General features: G+C 38.4%; 5 protein-coding genes across 6 annotated transcripts; 2 read left to right on the forward strand and 3 right to left on the reverse strand.

The window, feature by feature from the left end:
• Positions 1-462: 462 nt before the first annotated feature.
• On the forward strand, positions 463-4,465 carry LOC103406954 (aldehyde dehydrogenase family 7 member A1). Of its 2 annotated transcripts, none has more exons than XM_029089097.2 (15): positions 463-715; positions 846-982; positions 1,211-1,297; positions 1,382-1,513; positions 1,683-1,755; positions 1,925-1,947; positions 2,075-2,138; positions 2,347-2,392; positions 2,635-2,815; positions 2,906-3,082; positions 3,233-3,397; positions 3,480-3,620; positions 3,714-3,811; positions 3,915-4,064; positions 4,164-4,465. In XM_029089097.2, the coding sequence occupies exons 2-15, from the start codon at positions 848-850 to the stop codon at positions 4,216-4,218; spliced, it is 1,527 nt and encodes a 508-aa protein (XP_028944930.1). In that variant the 5' UTR covers positions 463-715; positions 846-847; the 3' UTR covers positions 4,219-4,465. The 2 variants fall into 2 exon arrangements, with proteins under 2 accessions (XP_028944930.1, XP_028944933.1); XM_029089100.2 differs by having other exon boundaries at positions 540-739.
• A 2,403-nt stretch (positions 4,466-6,868) lies between these two features.
• Positions 6,869-7,318, reverse strand: LOC103406838 (uncharacterized). The gene has a single exon (XM_008345821.4). The coding sequence runs from the start codon at positions 7,316-7,318 to the stop codon at positions 6,869-6,871; it is 450 nt and encodes a 149-aa protein (XP_008344043.2).
• Positions 7,319-8,299: 981 nt separating this feature from the next.
• On the forward strand, positions 8,300-12,802 carry LOC103418091 (protein STRICTOSIDINE SYNTHASE-LIKE 4-like). Its single transcript, XM_008356241.4, has 6 exons — positions 8,300-8,627; positions 8,844-9,056; positions 9,738-9,805; positions 11,572-11,808; positions 12,055-12,187; positions 12,310-12,802. Exons 1-6 carry the CDS (start codon positions 8,478-8,480, stop codon positions 12,580-12,582), a joined length of 1,074 nt encoding a protein of 357 aa, XP_008354463.2. The 5' UTR covers positions 8,300-8,477; the 3' UTR covers positions 12,583-12,802.
• Positions 12,690-17,561, reverse strand: LOC103418090 (ATP-dependent DNA helicase Q-like 3). The gene is made up of 19 exons (XM_008356240.4): positions 17,255-17,561; positions 17,005-17,115; positions 16,867-16,874; positions 16,688-16,771; positions 16,423-16,563; positions 16,277-16,311; positions 15,854-15,937; positions 15,609-15,697; positions 15,338-15,490; positions 15,137-15,233; positions 14,939-14,942; positions 14,657-14,806; positions 14,469-14,561; positions 14,321-14,386; positions 14,094-14,227; positions 13,894-13,985; positions 13,660-13,784; positions 13,463-13,569; positions 12,690-13,323 (listed from the first exon to the last, which is right to left on the reverse strand). The coding sequence occupies exons 1-19, from the start codon at positions 17,406-17,408 to the stop codon at positions 12,867-12,869; spliced, it is 2,184 nt and encodes a 727-aa protein (XP_008354462.2). The 5' UTR covers positions 17,409-17,561; the 3' UTR covers positions 12,690-12,866.
• Positions 17,562-19,090: 1,529 nt separating this feature from the next.
• On the reverse strand, positions 19,091-21,889 carry LOC103451249 (methylthioribose-1-phosphate isomerase-like). Its single transcript, XM_008390678.4, has 10 exons — positions 21,804-21,889; positions 21,609-21,716; positions 21,428-21,483; positions 21,182-21,340; positions 21,002-21,101; positions 20,741-20,883; positions 20,507-20,612; positions 20,030-20,168; positions 19,679-19,947; positions 19,091-19,597 (listed from the first exon to the last, which is right to left on the reverse strand). Exons 2-10 carry the CDS (start codon positions 21,702-21,704, stop codon positions 19,517-19,519), a joined length of 1,149 nt encoding a protein of 382 aa, XP_008388900.2. The 5' UTR covers positions 21,705-21,716; positions 21,804-21,889; the 3' UTR covers positions 19,091-19,516.
• Between the last annotated feature and the right edge of the window lie 634 nt (positions 21,890-22,523).

Consider the following 22,523-nt stretch of genomic DNA (forward strand, 5'->3'; position numbering starts at 1 on the left):
AATTTACTCTATATTAAACTCACACGAGTGTAGTAGTAATGTTGTAGATATCAAACTCAAGTTCTATTTGTCATATATAAGTATCACACTTACTTAAACTATTGTATATTTAACTTAACTTGTTAAATGCAACTCATACTAGTGTAGCAATGGTATTATAGGTACCAAACTTAAATTATCTGGATCATATATAGTTATCACATTCACTCAAACTACGGTGTATGTATTTAGCCTAACGTGTTAATAGGGCCTCTTGAGGCATGACATGAAATGAAAATACATGTGCATTCATACCCATATACTACTGATATTAATTTATCAAATGTAATTTCTCTAGCATTATTCATATATTAGGTGGTACAACGATATATTTATATTTATATTAAATAATCAGGACAATCCATGTACTTTAGTGCTTCACACGTGTGCATACTTTGTAAAGATAAGCCATGAGGATCCCATCCTGAGCTCAGGAGAGGAACCAGTTCCAAGATAACGATGGGTTTTTTTTTATGTGTGGCGTGTCGTAACGTTCCAGCACTCCCATTTCTATAAAAGCCAAGCCAGCAAATCAGCTACTGCACTCTTCCTCCCACTCCTTTCTGATTCAATTATTCATCCTCCATTTCAACTAAATAGCCTCAATTATTACGTGAAAATCCAAACATATCCATTTCCCACGACCCCATTTCTCATAATCCAAATCAAATCATCGGTAATTGATCATCATCGTCAAAAAGTTTGTTCTTTGATTTTTATGTTCTTTTGTTTCAGATTTTGGTTTTTTGTTTTGTTTCTGTTTTTGATGAAATGAATCATAAGACACTGAGATGATGAATTTGCAGAGATGGGTTTTGCCAAGAAGGAGCACGAGTTTCTGAGCGCGATCGGTCTGGCTCCCGAGAATCTTGGAGGATTCATCAATGGCAACTGGAAGGCAAGCGGCCCGGTTATCTCCACTGTCACCCCTTCCAACAATCAGGTTTGTGAAATCGTAAACCATTTAGTTTCTTTTGTTATTATCTCCATCTTTTCATCGATGGTTACTTTTTCTTTGTTAATTTTTGCGTAAAGATGTAATTTACTTTTTCTTTGTTAATTTTTGCGTAAAGATGTAATTTTGATCAGAAGAACATGAAGATTTGAGTTCGATCACAAAACCCAGAATTTCGATGTTTCTGATGATGTTGTTTTTGCATTTGGATATTAGGAAATTGCGAAAGTCACGGAAGCGTCAATGGAAGATTATGAGGAGGGCCTGCGCAGCTGCAATGAGGCAGTCAAGACATGGAAGACTGTTAGTTCTTGTTGTTTTGCATTTCACTTGATAAATGGTATTTGAATTTGTCTTTGTTTTGACAAAGTTAATGTATTTTTGCAGCTTCCGGCGCCGAAGAGAGGTGAGATTGTTCGGCAGATAGGGGACGCATTGAGAGAGAAACTGCAGCATCTTGGGAAGCTTGTGTCCCTCGAGATGGGAAAAATACTTGCTGAAGGAATTGGAGAAGTGCAGGTATGAAAAAAGATTATATCTTTGATTAAAATGTTTTGCATCTGTTGAGTAGTGAATGAGCTATGGAATTGTCCGTGAGTGTTTAAGATGGAATTTTAAGTTACCGTTATTGTTGTTGTCGAAATCTTTGTCAAACTTTATAAGTAATTCTGGAGCACTAATTTTGCAGGAAGTGATTGATATGTGTGATTATGCTGTTGGACTGAGCCGACAATTGAATGGATCGATCATACCTTCTGAACGTGAGCTCAAAATTTATATTTTATGCTAATTTCTGTTTTATAATCCTTTCTCTAATTGTTAATGTATGAATTGCTTTCTAAAAATTATAAATCTCAAGGATGAGTAAATATAAGGCTTTGTTGTCGTTGTATAATCAACTTAATCCCTCTGTCTACTTTTTGTTTGCAGGTCCGGATCATATGATGTTTGAGGTGCATTGCTAGTTCTTACATTGAACCTTGATCGATTAGTATATTGATGGGACTTTTATTATTTCATTTTACATAATTAACTTGATATGTTGTAGCTAACAATGATTTACATTTTTATACACCACAGGTCTGGAATCCATTGGGAATAGTTGGTGTCATCACTGCCTTCAATTTCCCATGCGCTGTTCTTGGTATGTTCCCGTTTTGCCTTAAAAGTCTGCAACATAAGTTAGTGCATGATGCTGGATCTATAGTCCATTAAGAGCATCCACGAACTTGAGGATTTAGTGTCATCATTGATCTTTGCTTCTTTATTTGTCACCATAAATTACTGAATACATTATAAATTTAATACTGCGAGATTTCCAACCGTACATTTTTCTTCCTATGGTGTCTTAGGATGGAATGCCTGCATTGCGTTAGTCTGCGGTAATTGCGTTGTCTGGTAAGTTTAAATGTCTTAATTTCAGAATTGGAATTTTGAGCAAATTAATCATGTCAGTGCATAATATAGGCATCTAAGTGTAGTCAAAATATTTTGACTGTTTCATTGTTATACTGCGAGGTACCATAAGTAACTTGATATGATATGATGTTATCTTCTCAAATAATTGAGTTTTATTGCATTATTTTATTAAGAAGATGTGATTTTATAATGTAATGGTTTCTTTTGATTATGTTTTGCAGGAAGGGCGCACCAACAACTCCTCTGGTGACTATTGCTGTGACAAAGCTAATCGCTGAGGTTCTTAAGAGAAATAACCTACCTGGTGCTATATTCACCGCTTTTTGTGGAGGAGCAGAAATTGGTGAAGCAATAGCAAAAGACACACGGATACCCCTGGTTTCATTCACTGGAAGTTCAAAGGTACACTGGTTACAGACATGTTCCCTTTAACATTCTTGCTCCCATCACTGTGACGCTAAGCTTCTATTCCACATAACCAAATAAATATAGGTAGGTTCGAAGGTGCAACAAATTGTCACTGAGAGATTCGGTAGATGCTTACTTGAATTAAGTGGAAACAATGCCTTAATTGTTATGGATGATGCCGATGTTGGGCTGGCAGTGCGTTCTATCTTTTTTGCAGCTGTTGGTACTGCTGGTCAGCGCTGCACAACTTGTCGTAGATTGGTAACTTTTTATCTTAAAAATTCCATTTTTGGTATCTGATGTGGTTATAGGAGTTAAGGTTTCTTTCACTGTTGCTTTTGTTTGCTTTTTCTTTTTCTTGAAAGTAATATATACAAATTTGTGTGCATATATGGCTTCACTGGAGTGCAGTATCTTCACGAAAGCATATACCAAAATTTATTAGATCAACTAGTTGGACTTTACAAGCAAGTCAAAATTGGGGATCCTTTAGAGAAGGGAACTCTAGTCGGTCCAGTACATACTAAGGCATCGAGGGAGAATTTTGAGAAGGGGATTTCAACCATAAAATCTCAGGCATGTTCTTTGTCTCCCACACACACACACCCCAGAGGAAAAATGGATCTTATGTCTTACACGACGTAATTTATTTTTTCAGGGTGGAAAGATCCTTACAGGCGGATCGGTTATAGAGTCAGATGGCAATTTTGTTCAACCAACAATTGTTGAGATTGCTTCAAATGCTTCTGTGGTGAAAGAAGAATTGTTTGGCCCCGTTCTCTATGTTATGAAGTTTAAGGTAGTCTAACTTATGAAAAGTTTATCTTGCATTATTATTTTCTATGCGCTTCTTCTCCGATAAATGTTGCGGCTTTTGTTCAAAAATATGCAGACTCTTGAAGAAGCAATTGAACTGAACAATTCAGTACCACAAGGACTGAGTAGTTCAATTTTCACAAGCAAGCCGAATACTATTTTCAAATGGATTGGGTAAGTGTCTAAAATGGGTAATGAGATTAGAAAGTGACCAATTTTCTGACAGGGAGATTTCAAATTACAGTGTTTTAACTGTTTGCATTTGAAAACGATGCAGGCCACATGGTAGTGATTGTGGTATAGTGAATGTAAATATACCTACAAATGGAGCTGAGATTGGCGGTGCCTTTGGCGGAGAAAAGGCAACTGGCGGTGGTCGTGAAGCAGGGAGCGACTCCTGGAAGCAATATATGAGGCGTTCAACATGGTAATCTTTCATATCTAAATTGATCACATATCTAAGTTGATTGCAGGACTGTTTTATGATTGTTTCATCATTGACATGAGCAATTCTTATCCTTGACAGTACAATCAACTACGGGACTGAACTACCACTTGCTCAGGGTATAAATTTCGGCTAGTGAACCAGGCATCACAGCAAAGCTCGGTCTAAACTCTTGGTCATGACATGTCAAGGAAGGTACTTTCTGCCGAATCTGCTGCTGTCATGGTTACGAGTACCGTGCCAGCTTGAATGTGTGAAAAAGAAACCTTAAACAGATGTTTATGATGATTTGGTCTCTGGCTGATGCCAGATTTCTAATCTTGACAAATAAATGGAACTTTCTTTCATCTTTTTTTTTGGGAAATAAAAGCAGTGTATTCAAATGGTTGTGCTTGTGCTTTGTGGCACTTCTGCTTTTTGCTTTTGTTTAAAGTCCATCTGTGAACCGATCCAGTATACATCAAACGGGCCCAACAGATGATTGTGGTAGCAGAAAGCCCCTTTAGACCTATCGCTGCCAAGGTTGACAGGCCGAACGAGTGTGGCCGATATCTCCTGCGATCCTTGACCACTTGTATACAACCGGTGATGAATATCTTTTCCCTGATCCGTTGTATGTAATTATGTGTTTGTTATTTATTGTTTTTAAAAGACACTAGCTGGTGGCTTAACCACGACAGTCCATCCTTTGAGGGGGTCAGAAAGACTCACTGATGTCTTTCAACCTTCCCTGGCTACCATCATTTGATTCACGAGCGTCAGAAATTGAACTTAGAATGTGTCGTACCATCATTTGATTCACGAGCGTCAGAAATCGAACTCAGAATGTGTCGTGTGGAATATGGACCTGAACTTCGTTCCTAACCATTGGGCCATCCCGTAGTGGTTACAAGGGAAGTTTTGATAGCAGTACACGCACTGCAAAGTTCTAACATTCGGACGGCCTGTACGAATGATTTAAAACCAAGCCAAGATAGATGTGTTAAGCATATAGTTAGCGTTCCGTTCGTTATTATACAGCTATTTCCGAATCAAATCTAGCCGAAGAGCTCTCCCCCTATCGTACTGCTTTCATCTTTTTCTTCGTATACGACATTAGACTCATGAGTCTAACACCGCATACGGAGGAGGGGGCAGATGGAAGAATCCTCCACCCCTTTTGTTGTTAAATGTGGGGGCGCCGTACTCTTCACAATATCTATGACAGAAAACCTCTGTGATTGATTTCAAGTCGTTTCTAAGTCAAACAACCGACTAGTGAAACAAGACAGACGAATTATTATAAAATTCAAAAGTTCGTAACCAAGAACAACGCAACAAAGCGTAGAAAATTACTACTGAACCGACAATTATTGAGAGGTTTAATTAAAAAAATAATAGTTTTAACAATGCGTTTTAAATCTCTCGTACCCTGCTCTTTACTTTTAACCATCAGATTAAATAAATCAAATAAAAACAACCACCAAGCTAAATAAAATGTGCGTTTATCGTTTTCCAAAAGAAAAATACATGTTCAAAGCAAACGAATAGTTTATTAGAGAGAACAGTTCGTCAAAACTCAATTTCATAATTAAAAACACTTAAATCACGTTTTGAAGAAAAATAACTCGTAGACTTGACTGCTACTATATCTGATTGTTACGTTATTGCATCCAATTATGATTGCACGACAAGTTAGTAATTTTCTCCCGTAATCTAATTCTTCACATGTTTCTCGCTTAGTAATTTTTTCCCGTAATCTAATTCTTCACGTATTTCTCGCTAACATTATCAGTATTAAAACTTTGACCAATAAAACCTTGGGACACAGCAAAAACCGAGGCAACAAAAGTTGGTATCGAGACGAGATTGAGTGAGTGCTGGAACAACTGCATTCTTTTAACTTTTAACCCAAAAAAGAAGAGAAAAAGAAACCTGGAACGAAGCTGACCCAAGTTACTAGAGTCGGTGCCATTCCACCTGTCCCCCACACTCTTTATTTTGTCGTACTGGATTTATATTTCAAGTGTTCATACTTGGGAGGGACAAATGTTTTGCTACAAGTGCGACAAATGAGACGGTACGAAACAAAACCGTTCATGTCTCAAACCAATTCATACAACTGTGTTTGAAATACCGCTAATTTAACGTCTCAGTTTCATGTCTCAAATCAATTCATACAACTGTATTTGAAATAACGCTAATTTAACGTCTCAGTTTCATGTAAGTGTGCTAAAATTTGCTAACGAGTGAACTCGGTGGTTGTTTTTTTTGTTGGATCAAACAACATTGTCTATAGGAAATTTCTCAGCAATTTCGTTTTGTGCTTCTATTTTCTTAACTTTTTCTTGCTCCAAATAAGCCAATATTACACTCAACTAAAACAGATCAGAACCAGCTAATTAGTCACTAAACCACCGCTAATTAGCAATTAAACACCATAAAAATGGAAGGTTTAGTGAGGTGCATGCATAGAGGAGGTCTAGATTTATTTCCATTAATCTCCCAAACCCAATAATTAAAAAATTCATCGATCTCTATCTTGTCGAAGGAGGTCTGAGTTCAAATTTCATGGACGACGGTTGTTAAATACATAAACAATTTAAATTAGATGAAAGAGAACATAAACCCATGAAATATGTACATAAAATTCTAGAAAAAAAAAACAATGATACTAATAATCCCAATTAAAGCAAGAAAAACCGACCCAAAATTACCTAAGTCCCAATTTATTACTGTATCCAAGTAAAAAACAGAGTTCCTCTGTTTCACATATTTACCTTTTAATCCTCTGTTTTTTACCATTTTCACCTAGACAGAGAAGGGAAGCAACTTCCCGATCGAACAAGCGGCGGCCGGCGAACCCCTTCCACTTCCCCGAGGTTACTACCGGAATTTGACCTCAGGGCTCTCGGAGTATCCAAGCTCCGCCGGAAAATCCGACCCATGGCGAAGATGGGGTGCTCTGTTTCTTTCTGCGACCGGAACTTTTTGCAGAAGTTGATGTGGCGGTTCAGGGCTTCCTCTGTGGAGATGAGCCTATCTGATCGCACCAGTTCGTCTTTCACCGCCTCGACGCAGAGCCCGCAAATCCAACGGCCCTGGTAGCGGTCTCGGACGCGGGAGATGTAGGCTGGGGTGCAATCCTCTGTGAACCCGCAGGAGTGGCATTTTACGCACTGGACTTCGACTGGTGGAGGAACTGGGGATGGTTTAGATGAGGTTTGGTGCTGGGAGTCTGTGCCTGTTATAGCCATGGAACGTAGCAGAACATTGAACTCTCTCTCTCTCTCTCTCTGTTTTATCTCTATTTTTTGGGAACAGAGGAGAGAGAGTGGAGGTCTATGTTATGTAGATGTGTGTGGGAAACCAACCAACAACGCGAATCTCGAGAAATTGTTAGTTGGGACAATAACACAAGTGATACATCACGTATTTTAATAGGGGATGTGAAATTTTATTTTTTAAGTCTTTTTACCACACATATTCCACCATTTGTATAATGACACATGGTATACCATCTCTGTACCAGTCACACTTCAGTATGACCGGTACACTAGATGGTACATCACGTGTCACTATACAAATGGTGAGATATATATGTTAAAAAATTAATCACTTAAAAACTAAAATTTCTCATCACTTATATAATAACACGTGATGTACCACCCATATTCAGATCACAATAAAAAATTTCTCTGCAAGTCTAAGGTAGCGATATTTTTAATCAATCACATATTATTTTTACGTGTCAATATATATTGGTTTCAAATACTGCTATACCAAGCTTTCCGTTACATAAAAGATTAAATTGTTTCTATAAATTAGGGGTTGTGTCATGGATTTTTTACTTTTTTGTTTTTGTTTTTTTTTGGAAACGGATTTTCTTACTATTTAGCCGGGGCCTAAATTGGGTTTTTCATCATTCTGTGACATTAGGTGGAAAATGGGTCATGGGAAATTTATGAGACTCATGGCCATAATTTTGGTAACTACCATTTCTTTTTTGGTCAAGAGCAATCCCTGTTCTTACTCACCATGAATCCATGATTAAATGAAAAGTAGAATTTTAGAATTGCGCAATTATCGTATTCGGAACATTATTGTTCTTCCTTCAGAGTATTTTTACATTCTAAAGTTTTTAGCCGATAAAATATCGTCATTAGATATTTACTATAATTTAATAGTTAAAAACTCCGAAATATACTAAAAAATCTGGTATGTTTAACCCTAAAGTCTTGTTTGGCATGCAAGTTTATGTGAGAAAAAGCAATGAGTGACTGGCTTTCCCTGTCTATAGCATTATCCTGACAACTGCAGTTTTGTTTCGCATAAAAAAGATGAAGCCGCACAGAACATAATCCCCACCTTATCATCCTTATCGCAATATTCTTGGAGAAATACCAGACAGACCTCATGGCTCTCAAACATTTGCTCACTCCATTTTCTGGCTTTCTGTTGGCATGTTTGGTTGCCTTCTCTCTCCAAATCTACTTCTCCCCAATATCTCCAGATGCACTTCACCTCCCTCCACCTTCCCACCTTCCCCAAAACAACATATTACAGGTGTCATAATCATTTCGGTTTCAGTTCTTAAACGAAAAGCTCTAGCTGGCCGTTTGACAACCATTTTGTTTTCAGTTTTCATAACTGTATGGTAACAAAACTGAAGGACCGAAAATGAAATAGTTAGCAGACGGGCCATGAGCTTTTTGTTTGAAGTATATACTTGTAACCATGGTGTTTGTTTCTGATTTTTATTATTTTTTTGGGTTTATGTAGAAAGTGATTAAACTTGGGGATGGTGTGCTTCTGGAACCGGAAGATGTTGATGTGGATAAGGATGGCACACTCTATACAGCAACCAGAGATGGTTGGATCAAAAGGCTTCACAAAAATGGGAGTTGGGAAAACTGGAAGAAGGTGAATACTGATACAGTTCTTGGAATCACATTCACAAAAGATGGTGATCTTGTTGCATGTGATACTGATCAGGTAATAGCATAACATTCTGACCGAAAAATGGAGAAAAAATATATGCACCCAGAGATTTATTTATCTCTCAATCTTGCTTATCACATAACTTTTTCGTTCTCGCTCACAAAGGCGGAGTCATGAAGGGACCACGATAGTTCCAGGTTAATCCTGTCATTTTCTCCATAGGAGTCAGGGCCCAAATCCGATGTTTTTAGTTTAATTTGTTTCATCAAGTTAGATTTGATATTGGTGGCTTGCTCGTGAGTTTTGAGGAGAAGGGAGAGATGAAGAAAGTCAAAGAAACTTGGGGTTTATGTTTAAAGAAGAAGATGATGGGACCATAGCAAACTCCAGACGACAGTGGCCGGTTGCTCACTACACAACATAGTAATTTTTGTAAAATTAGGAGAGTGTTTCAGATTGAGACTTTGGACCCTTCTAGGCTAAAATTCTGACTCACCCACTGCTCACTTAACACGCTCAGTCACATAATAAGTGAGATATAGTGATAGAGCAAACCTTTTAAACCTTAACTCTCCGCTTACACTATCTCACTCACGAGACTTCTAACTTATCACAATGATTCACCTAATGAGTGAGATAAAGAGAGAGTAAACCGTTTAAACCGTAAATCGCTGATTACTCATAAGAATCTACATTCCAATCCTGAATTTTGATTGTTGCCCCTTGTATGTGTAGGGTTTGCTGAAGATTACTGAAGCTGGTGTGACTGTTCTCACTTCACATGTTAATGGGTCCAAAATAAGGTAAGACTACTTTCCCGTACACAATCTATCCTAAACTACCATATGCTATTGCATGTTAGTTTGGAGGGAATGTCTTGAAAAATCACCTATTTCAATGCGTCATCTATTCAATTGGAGAACTAAAATTTATATATTTGATCCGTTATTCATCGTAAAACATTTGAAATTTTTCACATGCAAAAAAGTTAAAATTGTATGTAATACATATAAACAAGTTATCGAGAGCCAGAAAAATAAAAGCGTGAAAATCATTTTCCTTGAGCAATCGCTGAATATTTTTCCCGAGGCAAAGATTTACTCTCGAGGTTTACTCTCGAGGTGAAAAGTAAAAACTAGATGAATAGGTAGTCAGTGGTTCCATCCAACTGTGGAAAATGACTGGAAGGCAATGTGTTCACTTGGAAAACAACATCCATGTGCAACCCACGCCCAATACAATTCTGATGTGACACCACCAGAACATTACTAATAAGGTCATCTTATTACATATTGTGAGGTGTGGCAGTTTCCTCACGAAATGGGTCCTCTCCAGATCATGTGAACCAAATAATGTCAACCATTCACGTAAAATCATGTGGATGAAATCATTTTTTTTCTTTCAACTTTCTCACTCTTTCACCTCACCTCAACATCGTTATCTTCTACTCTGGCGGCCATCGTCGAAGCAAAACCGCAGAGAAAGAAAGAAAGAAGAAGAAATGAGAAGGCTTGAAGGTTGAAGAATTATGGAGTTGGAATTGGGGTGGGAGGGGGAGGTGAGTGATGGTAGGGAGATCCGCAGGATCCAGATGGTTCGGATTTGGAGATATGTTTCCATGAAATGGGGACTTGTACTGCTTCTGCTTGGTTATTAGACACTTTATTAAAAGAATGGCTTATGTGAAACGAACTGTCACGTAATATCTTGATCAGTAATGTGTTTTTATGTATAAGTTTTTCCGAACCTAACAATTTATTATTTAATTCATTTCATTTAAACTGATCTAGTATAATAAAACTATAAAGTAAGGAATCTATTTCTTAATATTGGGACCGATTGCGAAATGTCATACAAACATCATGGTTTGTTGGTTTGTAAGATGAATCCATGACTGTTGCCATCAAAGTTTGGTACTGTTTTTTCCTTTCAACTAAAGGGAAATGAAAAAAACATGATTCAGTAGAGACCATGTCCAACCAAGAATTATTCCACCTGTATATTTCATGGAGCTAGAGTTTAACAATATGGTCCAAAGGACTCATGGGTCCACAATTCTGCCATATGCATGTGGTTCTTATCCCAAAATAGTCCAAAATGTTAGCACGAGTTGGAAAATACTTTAGTGGTGCTAAGATTAGTCGTTTTACGTGTTCAGACTATTCTTATTTTATAGGTTTCACAATTATAAATGGTCGGAATTAGGTCACATGTGCATACGCGATTGGTCTTAACATTTCTTGTACGAATACATAGATAACTGATCTTTGGCTATTTTACTTTGCGGATCCTACAATCATCAATGGCCAAAATTAGCTCATGTGTGTATAGAATTGTCGCACAATGAAACTTAGTATTGGACATATTTAGCTATGTTTAGTACTAAAAACATTGAATTCACTGGTTCTTGTTTGTTGCTTCAGGTCATCTCTCTAGTTATGTATCGACTGTTCTAACATTTCTCAAAACTAAAAACACTAACATTTCTCAAAACTAAAAACACAGGCCCAGTAAATGAACATATGTTGATGTTTCCTGAAGTTTTAACTTACATGTTAAAGACAATCAGATTTGCAGATGATGTGATTGAGGGACCAGATGGTAGTCTATATTTTAGTGTTGCAAGCACCAAATTTGGTCTCCATGATTGGTATCTTGACATGCTAGAGGCAAAGCCCCATGGGCAGCTGCTCAAGTATGATCCATCATCCGGAGAGACTTCAATCCTACTTGATCACTTGGGATTTGCTAATGGTGTTGCAGTTTCAAAAGACCAAGATTATCTGGTGGTCTGTGAAACTTGGAAGTAAGTTTTGATGTAACACTTCTTTCTCACTCTATATTTTGGATAAGAATAAAGTAATGCTATTTCGACACACAATGCTGACCACGTTGTAGACACACTCGACTCTAAAACAATTATACAGATGGGTCTCATACATAATTGTACGGCGCACCTGTGTTTGAGAGTGTGTCAGCAATCTTATGTGTCTAAATAACATTATCGATAAGAAAAGTGCGTGGCAACCAATTAAAGCATGTGCATGCTTAGATTTAGGTGTTTAAGGTATTGGCTGGAGGGAAAGAACAAGGGGAAGACAGAGATCTTCGTTGAGAATCTTCCTGGTGGACCTGACAACATCAATCTTGCTCCAGATGGGTCTTTTTGGATTGCTCTACTTCAGGTAATACAATCCTAACTGTTCAGATAGTGTTCATATATCTTACGTGGCTTTTGTTGATGTAACAGTTCAAACAATATTCGTATGTCATACGTGTTTTTATGATGTGTGCATGAATGACGCAGTTGACTAGGGAAGGGTTTGAGTTTGTGCACACCTCCAAAGCAGCCAAGCACCTAGTAGCAGCGTCACGGAAACTGACTGAACTAGTGAGCGGAATGCGAACAGAAGCGATGGCGGTGAATGTGGCAGCTGACGGCAAGATTATCAAGAAACTTATGGATCCTGATGGAAGCGTAATATCCTTTGTGACGAATGCTTTGGAGTTTGAGGATCATCTTTACTTGGGAAGCCTGAATACTAACTTCATTGGCAAGCTACCACTGAAAGATGCATAATATGAATCAGAGTGAATAAGAAGCTTGTAGGAAGAATGAAGAACTGGTTTTTCTTGACTTTTTCGTCCCCGAATCGCATAAGCCATGCTTGTTTTTAGGTAATCAGATTCTGAATGCTGTTTCAGCAAGAAATAGCATTTATATCAAGGTAGAACAGAGTATCGAATATGTAATTCCCGCGATCCAATCTAGAAATAAACAAAAGTAGATTTACATCGTCTCCTCAACTTTTTCTTTGTGCCCAGCATAAATCGGTACGAATGCATAAAACCAAGACATTCAACCTAATGCAATCGCATTTTCTTCAACCCTTTCTCTTTAACTCCGTTTGGTGACTGCTTTTCCGACGCGCTTGAGCTGAGGTCTTTTGCCTTTCTGGTGTTGATGAACTCTGAGAAGGATGGAATTGATGGAAGAGTTATACTTGGGGAAGCACTTTCCGTTGGTGACACAGCTACAGAATGTTCTGATCTAACACTGTTGTGGGAGTCACCGCTGGGAGCTTCTGTTGGTCCATCCACCAAAGGTGATGTTGTTGCAGGAGGTTCTGTTTCGGGGAGAGCATTATCCGCTGGGGAACAGTTAATGGTTCCAAGGCGATTAGTTAAGGCAGTTGAATCTGCAGTTGATAACCACCGCACCGTACTTGCCACTTGAGAATAATAGAATGATTTCCCAGTTTTCTTATACTTGTTGTAACACTCATTTTCGAGGAAAGAGGCCGATTTTTCCACTTCAATCCTGCACAGAAGATTGTCAACTTTTAGAACCTACAGATCGAAGGATATTCCATAGTTGCGAGAGAATTTAAAATCTCAAGTGATTTAACTGGTTTGTTGCATATAACGATATAATACATCAGACACCAATAAAAGCTTACGCTAAGTTCCCAAGCCGCTGCTGACCTTGCTTGAGAGCAGTTTGTAATCTTTGCTTGCTTGCTTTCCTCAGCGTATCAGATATAGCATTCTTGTCGGGTTTATTCATCTGTCATCAAATTGGGCAATAATAGGTATTCACGGGAAAAGATAAAATTAAATAATAACAAAAAAACTGCAAAAAATAATCAGATCGAACCTGCGTATCAGAAGATTTATCCTTGTAATATCTTTCTTCTAAACGCTGCAAGCACTCAATCTTTTCATTGAATCCCAACTTTGCTGGCAACTTTGACCTGGAAAGGTTCTTGGCAGCAAGACCATCTGCGATTTGACAAATACAATGAATAAGACATAAACTTGCAGTGTTCTTTAAATCCCCCTTTTCTCTCCCAAAAGAAGTAAAAGGAGAACTATGTTGTAAAAAATATACCATCGGAATCAGATATGTCCTCCTCAGAACATTCTTCATCATCGCGATTCCAGAATTCAGAGGTTTGATCTTCATTTATCACATCTGAGGAGCTGAAATTGACAGACGTTAATGAATAAGCAACCGGAGTTACTAGTCAATGAACCTTAGACCTGCTAATAAAAAAAATCAAATATCAGGACTATGTAAAAAGAGAGCACCTGCTCATAAAAATTCGAGATGAACCAAATTTTTGCCGGGCGACACAAGTAGTTGTGAGCTCCTCTAAATACTTGGACACTAGGTTTGGATGTTTACAGGCATCACAAGTTTTCTTACATAGTGATGCAGGTACCTGTTTCGAATGATATCAGTACGTAGCTCTTTTGGAGCACTGATCTTGCACTCTAAAGTACAATGAAGCAAAAGTTTCACTAGGTTATACTACCTGTTCACCAAAAGTCTCAAGAATCTTTTTTCTACGACATCCAGAACCCTCACAATACTCGACCATCTGCATGTTTTTGAAATCAGATTCCAATAAACAATATTCATAAAGAGTTCATTCACAGACATAAAACAATTATTGCCTTTACCTGCTGGAAGTCGGTCAGAGTTTTCTTTGACAACTCTTCCCGCGAGTTTGAGGCCTTTGACTTCTTGTTATCAGCATTGCTTAGAATAAATTTCTACAAAAATAATTTGAAAAACAAAATGAAGTGAACAATGAAACCAAGTATAGACCAGCATCGGAGTTGCTAGTAGGCAGTCTTATCTAACCAACCATTTTTTTGCAATCATCAATTCCATAGTACAAAAGGCTTCTGGAGAGTTGTTGATCACGACCAGCTCTACCCGACTCTTGGTAGAAGGATTCCATTGACTTGGGAATATTAAAATGACAAACAATTCTGACATCTCTTCTATCTATGCCCTTAAAATTAACCACAAGCCATCAAAGGCACATCAGATCTGGTAAACATTATCTCCAACACGGAGAGAAGAAAAACAAAACAAAAAATTATTGTAAGAGTTCTTTTAAATAAATGGTAATTCAGTTTCATACCATCCTAAAGGGACACCAAAAGCACAATTACTGTCCATGCACCGGAATAAGCTCCAAACGCATATATAAAAGACAAAGAGGCAAGGACATCACAATCACAATCATGAGCTGGGAGCAATAAGATGAATTCCCCTCACCCACACACCCAAAAGAAAGAAAAACAAAAAACAAAGGTTTAATTTATATATACAATCATACCCAAAAGCCACCGTCGCCACGACAACTTGTATCTTAGAGGAAATCCAATTATCTAGGACAGAACTTCGTAACTTATCATTCAACCCTGCATGATAAGCTGAAAGAAGCAAAAGAAACACTAAGAATTATATACATTATATGTGAATAAAAACACAAAGGTATAGGAGCAGTTAATTTACAATGCCAAAAAATTTGATTTACCAGCACATGAAATTCCACTCTGTGATAGATGAGCAGACAACTCGTCACACATTGTACGTTCAAGGCAATAAACAATTGCACAAACATCTCCGCTAGATTTTAGCACACCAGACAGATCAGCATAGACATCATCTAAAAGATCTTTGTATCGAACTGCATTATAGAGAAATCTGGTCAGATTTGTCTATATGCATGTGATGCGAGGTAATAAATATTAGCCAAAAGACAATACAAAACAGGATCTGAATCAAGTCATAGACGCAGGGTGAACCTTCATAATGTATATTAGGACGATTGAAAGAAGATCTTAGGGTTAATGGATTATGAAGGCATAAGGACTCTATCACATCCATCTGAACTCTGCACAACAAAAGAATTTGATGATCAAAGAATATAATTAGCCAGTTCCTCTCACTTTAAAAAGAAGAAATACTGCTCTATAAATCTACAGATGAATTAAAAAATAAATGGTAAAGACGAGCTAATTTTCTATGCAGAGTGTGACAAAAGACTCACTTAGGAACGGCTGTAGCTGTTAGAGCCAATATTGGTACACCTGGGAGGTGGCTCCTTAGAGATGACAGCTTACGGTAGCTAGGCCTATTTCAATACAGCAATTAAGGAGACAGAGAACCAAAAGAAAGCATGTCAGAGTTTCTATGGCGTATAGATCAACATTGTAGCGCTTCATTCTCACTTTATTCGAATACTAATGATAGGGAAGTTGACTTAAATAGGTCATGAAATCTAACAGTATATCTGATAGGGATTAGGCTTATGCTGGCATTTGATTTTTACTACCACTAGTAAGGTTCTTAGACAGTTTTGCTTTTCTTATCGCATTCACTTAAGAGTTTCTGATGATTTATAATCCCCCAATTGCGTGGATCAAACATAATAAATAGTAAATGTGGAAGAGACAATATATCTATTACAAACCTGAAATCGTGGCCCCATGAAGAGATGCAATGTGCCTGAAATTTTTGAAAAACAGATGTAACTTAAACAAAAGCTGAAAAAATGTCAAGGAAACTCAAACATTCACATACACTGGTTATCGGTACAAAAACAATCTAGCGTCACACCTCATCTATGGCAATGAGATTCAACAACCCTCTCGTGTGAATCTTTGTCAGCTTCGTCATAAATCCAGATGTTGCTATCAATTCGGGGGTCACATAAAGCAGCCTCAGAGATGGTTTTCCAGAGTCAAGGTCTTCATGAATCTTAAAATGCAAAAGAGAGACATCAATATTCTCATGCATAAATACATAGGCTCCAATATTTTTTGATCCCAGCGGAAGTCATTTTGATGCAAAGCAAGAAAGACGTCATAAACCCGAAGTCTACCTTAGTTTTGGTTTGGGTTGTCTGAGTCGAGGAGAGATACTCTGCAGAAATTCCTTTCTCCTTCAATGCCATCACTTGGTTTTCCTGGTCAAATAAGAAACATACCAAAATCCCACACTCAATTCTCAGAGCATGAAAGTTACCTAAATTCGACCGAGAGCAATCATAGGCCTACCTACCATCAAGGCTGTACACAAAATGCAAAAGAAAATTCGAGTCAAGTTCAACATTTTCATTTGCTAAAACATGTAAAACATCAAGCATGATATGTAATGCACTTACACACACACACACACACAAATTTGCACACAATTCACCTATTAAAGGACAGACAACAAGCACGATTCCAGTTTTTTTGGCGAGAGCCGGTATCTGATAACACATGGATTTCCCGCCACCAGTGGGCATAAGACAAAAGCAATCTCTCCCTGCAACCCACAAAACACAAAAACAAAAAATGGGGTTTTTCCAAAGTCAGCTGTAAATATTTTCCCGCATTTTCTCAGCAACCAAACAAGCAATCCCTACCGCACTGAGTAAAATGTAATTAAAATACACATAATATACCTGATAGAACAGCTTCAATGGCTTCCAATTGCTTCCCTCTGAATTCAGGATGCCCAAAATGCCACCTCAGCAGCTTCACCAGAGCTTCCTTCTCCAAACTCCGATTCTTGCTACTGCCGCTTGCATTCTGCAACGGCAATGGCGATTTCTTCATATTTCGTTTTTTCACCTGCTCGGTTATCCCTGTCTCCAAACACCACCCAATTGAAATTCGATGAACTGTTATCCCTTAACCCTTGGAAAAGCTAATTGCTTGGATACTTGTATCGGATGAAGACCTTTTTCTCTGCATTTCACAGATTACAGAAGAAGCTGGTCGTCATTCGCGAAGCAAGCCTTGTGAGGGGAAGTGAGAGGAAGAGGTCGATATTATGGGCCTAAATATTGGGCCGAACCGGAGCCCGGCCCAAATTCACAATCTATTAGGGGGCGTTTGTTGCACCAGACTGTCTCGGACTAGATTAGCTTCAGGGACTAAGTTGGAATAGCTTATACTAGATTAAGCTGGACTAACTTAGTGAAGCATTTGGTGCAGTGTCGGATTAACAAGTATGATAATAAAAATAATACTGTAGTTTATTGTCGAAATTAATTTATTATTAATTTCTTCACATAATCTCTCTCTCAGCTTCCCTTCTCGATCTCGAGTCCATCAGCAAGCTGCTCCACTTCCCTCATTAACTTCATAATTTCACCATCTCTCTACTCATCGCCCTCTCAATCTCAAACTTTATCTCACATCATTTGCTCCATCTGGGTCAAAACAAAAACACCACAAACACTCTTCTCCAACTTTAACCCAACATTTTCCTTGCTCTACTCACTCAACTCACTCACAAGCAGCTCATTCTCCACGGCGGAATCGACTCAGCTCGAACTCCAAATCTGCCTTGCTCTGCACCAGTGACTCCACCTGCTCCTGGCGGTCCTTGGTTTCCTTGAGCAGCAGAGAATTCAGCGACTTGAGGTTCTGGAGCTTCTCGGATGGCTTGTCCATGGCGTTGGTGACGATAGGAAATATGAGATTGGGGATTTTTTGCGGGTGATGGTTGGTGGTGGGAAATATGAGATGGGGGATTTTTTGTGGTTGATGTTGGTGGTGGGAAATATGAGATTCAATATTTTAGAGGATGATGACCATGGCGAAGCGAAGCAGCTTGCTAGGGATAGTCTACAGATCTTAATTAAATCCCATCGAAATCCAAAATTAAGAAGCCCATAACTCTCAGAGGGGCTCGCAGGGAGGAAGAAGAAGCCGGTTTTAGCAAGTCCTATGGTTGGGGAAGGCCTCGCTAAGAACCTTTAAGGAGGCCTCTAGTCCACACGAATCCCCTTTAGTCTCACTTAACTTAGTCCCAGCACCTGTCAAACATGGGACTGTAGTCCAGTCCAGTCCAGTCCCATTTAATGAGGCCAAACAAATGCACCCTAGCAGTTTTATTATGACCCAGTTATATGCTCATGTCACGTTAATTAACGACACACATGAATTTTTAACCCTTAGACACATGTGATGTTGTAGTCAAGGGCGGAATCAGTAATTTTCAACAGGACGGGCTATAATTTTCTTTTCCTCCGGTTATTATGTTTTAGTGATGGACTAACTTTGTCTTGGGAGTTGTTAGGGTTGAGTTAACCAATGTTTGCTCAAAGGTGTGAACTAGTCTCTACCGAACGAAGAGGGCGAACTTCATGAAAATTTGCACTACAGTTTTGTAGCTAAAGTAGTTAAGTGCATCTTCTCTTACACTCGAAGTCCGGTGCGAGTGTGAATTTCTTAATAATTTGTTCACCCTTCAATCAATTTAGTCTACTTATGTAACAAAAACGTGATGCTTGATCCCCAAGAAACTTCTTATTGATGATTGCTCTACAAACATCCCATATGAAGCCCATAAATATTGTATTGCTCAGGGTACTTAAATAGTCTCAAAAACCACTAGATGCTTACACAAACTTTCGGGATCGGCCGAGGATGGAGCGACCGAGAAAACATTCACATTCATGGACGAAGTCCCAAGAAAACTATATGAATTTTCCTCCAAATCTTCTCACCTACTTCCCTTATTTACTATAAAATTTCTACTTATTACATCTACCAATGATACCATAAAAATGGCCTGCTTACATTTTGGGAGAACAGTCATCACTTGGAGTAAGACCGATTCTCCCCATTATTCGACTAGCTCTCTTCATATTACGTTACACAGCACTAACAGTCACCACCTCGGGGAATATTTCATCCAATGCCAGAAGGCTCCGTTATGCACCGGACTGCACGGCTGCCTTCTGAACAAAACCCTTGATGTTGAAAGCATCAGTGCCCTTTTTGGTAATAACACCCTGCTAAGTGAACACAAGGTCATCACATTCAAACACAATAGGCTCTAATTGATTATATCACATAGAGATGAGTGAGTATACCTTCTCGGTTATGATACCGGTTATTAAATTGGCAGGTGTAACATCGAAAGCTGGGTTCCAGACAGCAATTCCAGATGCAGCAACTTGTTCCCCGAGCCCTCCGTGTGTGTTCAACAATTCCTTTGGGGATCTCTCCTCTATTATTATCTCTTCCCCGGAGGAAAGAGATAAGTCGATGGAAGTGAGTGGTGCAGCCACGAAAAATGGAATGTTATGGTGCTTTGCACTTACGGCAAGACTGTAGGTTCCAATCTTGTTAGCGGTGTCACCTGAATTAAGTAAATCAGTTACACAAACCTCCATATGAATAGAATGCTAAAGCAGATGAGTGGTAGATTCCATTTCAAATACCATTTGTAGCCACACGATCTGCTCCAACAACTACAGCATTCACACGTCCAAATTTCATTAATGCAGCTGCAGCAGAATCTGCTATAAGAGTGCCCGGTATGTTATCATGCACCAACTCAAATGCTGTGAGTCTGGATCCCTGTAATTGATTTATAATCGTGTATCAATAACATTCAGTAACGCATTTTGAATACTTTCACTTAAGTGAGTAGATAAATACAACTATCAGCTCAATGACCTGACATTTACACCACAAGGGTGGCTAAATATAACACCAATGCAGGCTTCCAACCATGTTCAGATGTAATACTATATCCCAATGATACTTTCACCCGACTTCAATCAACAGCATGCTACCACTCTCAAGACCACTTTGTTTAACTAATATCAACACTTAACATATGTGAATATCACGAAATTCTGTGGAGAATGTTTGATGCCAAGAAAAACTTGAACACCTAAAGAGTAGACACTCACTTGGTTGAATGGACGTGTCTCTGTACAATAGGCCCTTTCTAACACTCCTTCGGTATGAAGTGAACGGATGACACCAAGAGCAGTACCATAACCAGCTGTTGCTAGACTGCATTTACAAAACATATCACGGTCAGACAAAACCAATACGAAAAATTCAGTGTATATTGTAAAACCACCCTTTGTTTGTTCAATGTAAATAACCAAATCATCAAGTATGCTTTCGCGGGAAAATACCTGCCAGTGTTGCAATGGGTCAACATAGAAATGTTCTTAGAGTTTCCCAGCAGGTGTTGAATAAAATTTGCTCCATGAGATCCAATAGCCTTGTTTGAGGCTACATCGTCCTTGAGCATGATTTCGGAAGCTTCTATGTAAGCCTATCAAATTGAGCAAACAAAGCAAGTACAACGGATCAATAGCATTATCAAATAGATTCTTAGGGCCAAAATCAAACCACAAGAAAAGTAATGTTTCAGATTTCGAAGGATACAGCACCTCAAACACTTTGCTTGCGTCCGAAGTAGTAGTGGCAACTTCGGATGCAATTTGCTTCAGTTTAGCTGCAGCATCCGAAAGATTGACAGCAGTTGGTCGGCTAAAATGGACACCACACAATCAGAATGCCGCATCAATTCCACAATTCAAAACTTGAAAACTACAATTAACATGCTTAACCTGGAGACAAGGTACTCCAATTTCATGACAATGAAAGAGAACGCTTCGTCGGGGGTTCCATTGAAATCCTCCAAGTTAAAAATTTCCACAGCCAATGAGAGAGCCGCCGCGATAGCAATGGCGGGTGCGCCGCGCACCACCATATCTTTGATTGCGTGCCTGAAAAAGAAAACAAGAACCCAATTCGCAAAACCAGAAAACTAAAAATTCATAGCACTTGGAAGGATCAAAGCTTCAGTCTTTCACCATCCATCTGTGGAGTCCCGGATATCCAAATACGTACTTTGCAATGGGAGCTTCGTCTGTTCAAAACCCACAAACCTAATAGTTAAATTCAACCATTTTTTCACTGAGAGAGAGCTTAATCCCATAAAAAAAAACAAATAAATACAATTGAATTCTTAGAGAGAGAGAGAGAGAGAGAGACCTGATCGAGTAGCTGAAGGGAGCCACGCTTGTAGCAAATGGCCTGGAGGGAGTTGGGCGCTGGGGTACCGTCTGTGAACTCCGAATTAGGGGCCATTTCCAGCTGAGCCTAGTACGACGACGTTTCCAATTGCGTTAGAGTTTTAGGGTTTTCAGTGGTAGAAGAAGGAATGGGAGGAGGAAAATTTAACGTTACCTGACGGTGCTGCTTCTGCTTCCGGTCAGCCTCTCTCTCCCCCTTCTTCTTTTTCTGTGGAACGGGCCCAATACTACAAAATTTAGGGCCCATTTGGCATGTGATTTTTAAGGACAAGATTGTCTGCCCACCATACCCTTCCGTGCCCTCCTGTTTGTGTGGTTACGGTTAAATCACGTCAACATTTTATATTATTATTTATTTTTATCTTATTATCTCTATAAAAAAATAATATAAAATGTTAATGTGGCTTAACCGTGACCACACAAAACAGGAGGGCACGGAAAGACACCGAAAATGGAATGGCAGACAATCATTGTCCGATTTTTAAAGGTTGTATCATTTTTTACAAAACTAGGGACCGTTTGGCATGCGACTTTAAAGATTATTGTCTAGAAATGCTTTTAGAAATACTAAAAATGCGTATTTATAAATAAAGAAAAATTTAACGAAAAACTCTCAGTATTATTTATTTTTATGAAAAATCATATTTTTACATTAAAAAGTCAATTCTTGTACTATTTACTTCACCATTTATTTTATCTTTATCGTTAAAACTCAAAGTTTTTAAACAATTTTCATTAGTTTAAGTGTTTTTTTTTCTAAAATGAAAAACGTTTATTGATAAAAATGTTTTTTTACATAAGCAAGACTCACAAACGTTTATTGATAAAAATATTTTTTACATAAGCAAGACTCACAAGTTCGTGCTCCTCTTGA

Source organism: Malus domestica, chromosome 02, assembly GCF_042453785.1.
Source record: "Malus domestica chromosome 02, GDT2T_hap1".
Classification (NCBI taxonomy): Eukaryota; Viridiplantae; Streptophyta; class Magnoliopsida; order Rosales; family Rosaceae; genus Malus; species Malus domestica.

What these genes read in the sequence shown, in the direction of transcription:
- LOC103418090 (XM_008356240.4), bottom strand. Translation starts at nt 17,408, where the DNA reads ATGAAGAAATCGCCATTGCCGTTGCAGAATGCAAGCGGCAGTAGCAAG. An exon ending in TCTCGAATTTTTATGAGCAG is followed by an intron (nt 13,986 to 14,093) that starts GTGCTCTCTTTT and finishes TGTCAATTTCAG; the next exon opens with CTCCTCAGATGTGATAAATG. An exon ending in ATAAATCTTCTGATACGCAG is followed by an intron (nt 13,570 to 13,659) that starts GTTCGATCTGAT and finishes ATTTGATGACAG; the next exon opens with ATGAATAAACCCGACAAGAA.
- LOC103418091 (XM_008356241.4), top strand. Translation starts at nt 8,478, where the DNA reads ATGGCTCTCAAACATTTGCTCACTCCATTTTCTGGCTTTCTGTTGGCA. An exon ending in TTGCATGTGATACTGATCAG is followed by an intron (nt 9,057 to 9,737) that starts GTAATAGCATAA and finishes TTGTATGTGTAG; the next exon opens with GGTTTGCTGAAGATTACTGA. An exon ending in GTGGTCTGTGAAACTTGGAA is followed by an intron (nt 11,809 to 12,054) that starts GTAAGTTTTGAT and finishes GTGCATGCTTAG; the next exon opens with ATTTAGGTGTTTAAGGTATT.
- LOC103451249 (XM_008390678.4), bottom strand. Translation starts at nt 21,704, where the DNA reads ATGGCCCCTAATTCGGAGTTCACAGACGGTACCCCAGCGCCCAACTCC. An exon ending in ACCCATTGCAACACTGGCAG is followed by an intron (nt 20,613 to 20,740) that starts GTATTTTCCCGC and finishes TTGTAAATGCAG; the next exon opens with TCTAGCAACAGCTGGTTATG. An exon ending in CCGGTATCATAACCGAGAAG is followed by an intron (nt 19,598 to 19,678) that starts GTATACTCACTC and finishes TTCACTTAGCAG; the next exon opens with GGTGTTATTACCAAAAAGGG.
- LOC103406838 (XM_008345821.4), bottom strand. Translation starts at nt 7,318, where the DNA reads ATGGCTATAACAGGCACAGACTCCCAGCACCAAACCTCATCTAAACCA.
- LOC103406954 (XM_029089097.2), top strand. Translation starts at nt 848, where the DNA reads ATGGGTTTTGCCAAGAAGGAGCACGAGTTTCTGAGCGCGATCGGTCTG. An exon ending in TCACCCCTTCCAACAATCAG is followed by an intron (nt 983 to 1,210) that starts GTTTGTGAAATC and finishes TTTGGATATTAG; the next exon opens with GAAATTGCGAAAGTCACGGA. An exon ending in TATATGAGGCGTTCAACATG is followed by an intron (nt 4,065 to 4,163) that starts GTAATCTTTCAT and finishes TATCCTTGACAG; the next exon opens with TACAATCAACTACGGGACTG.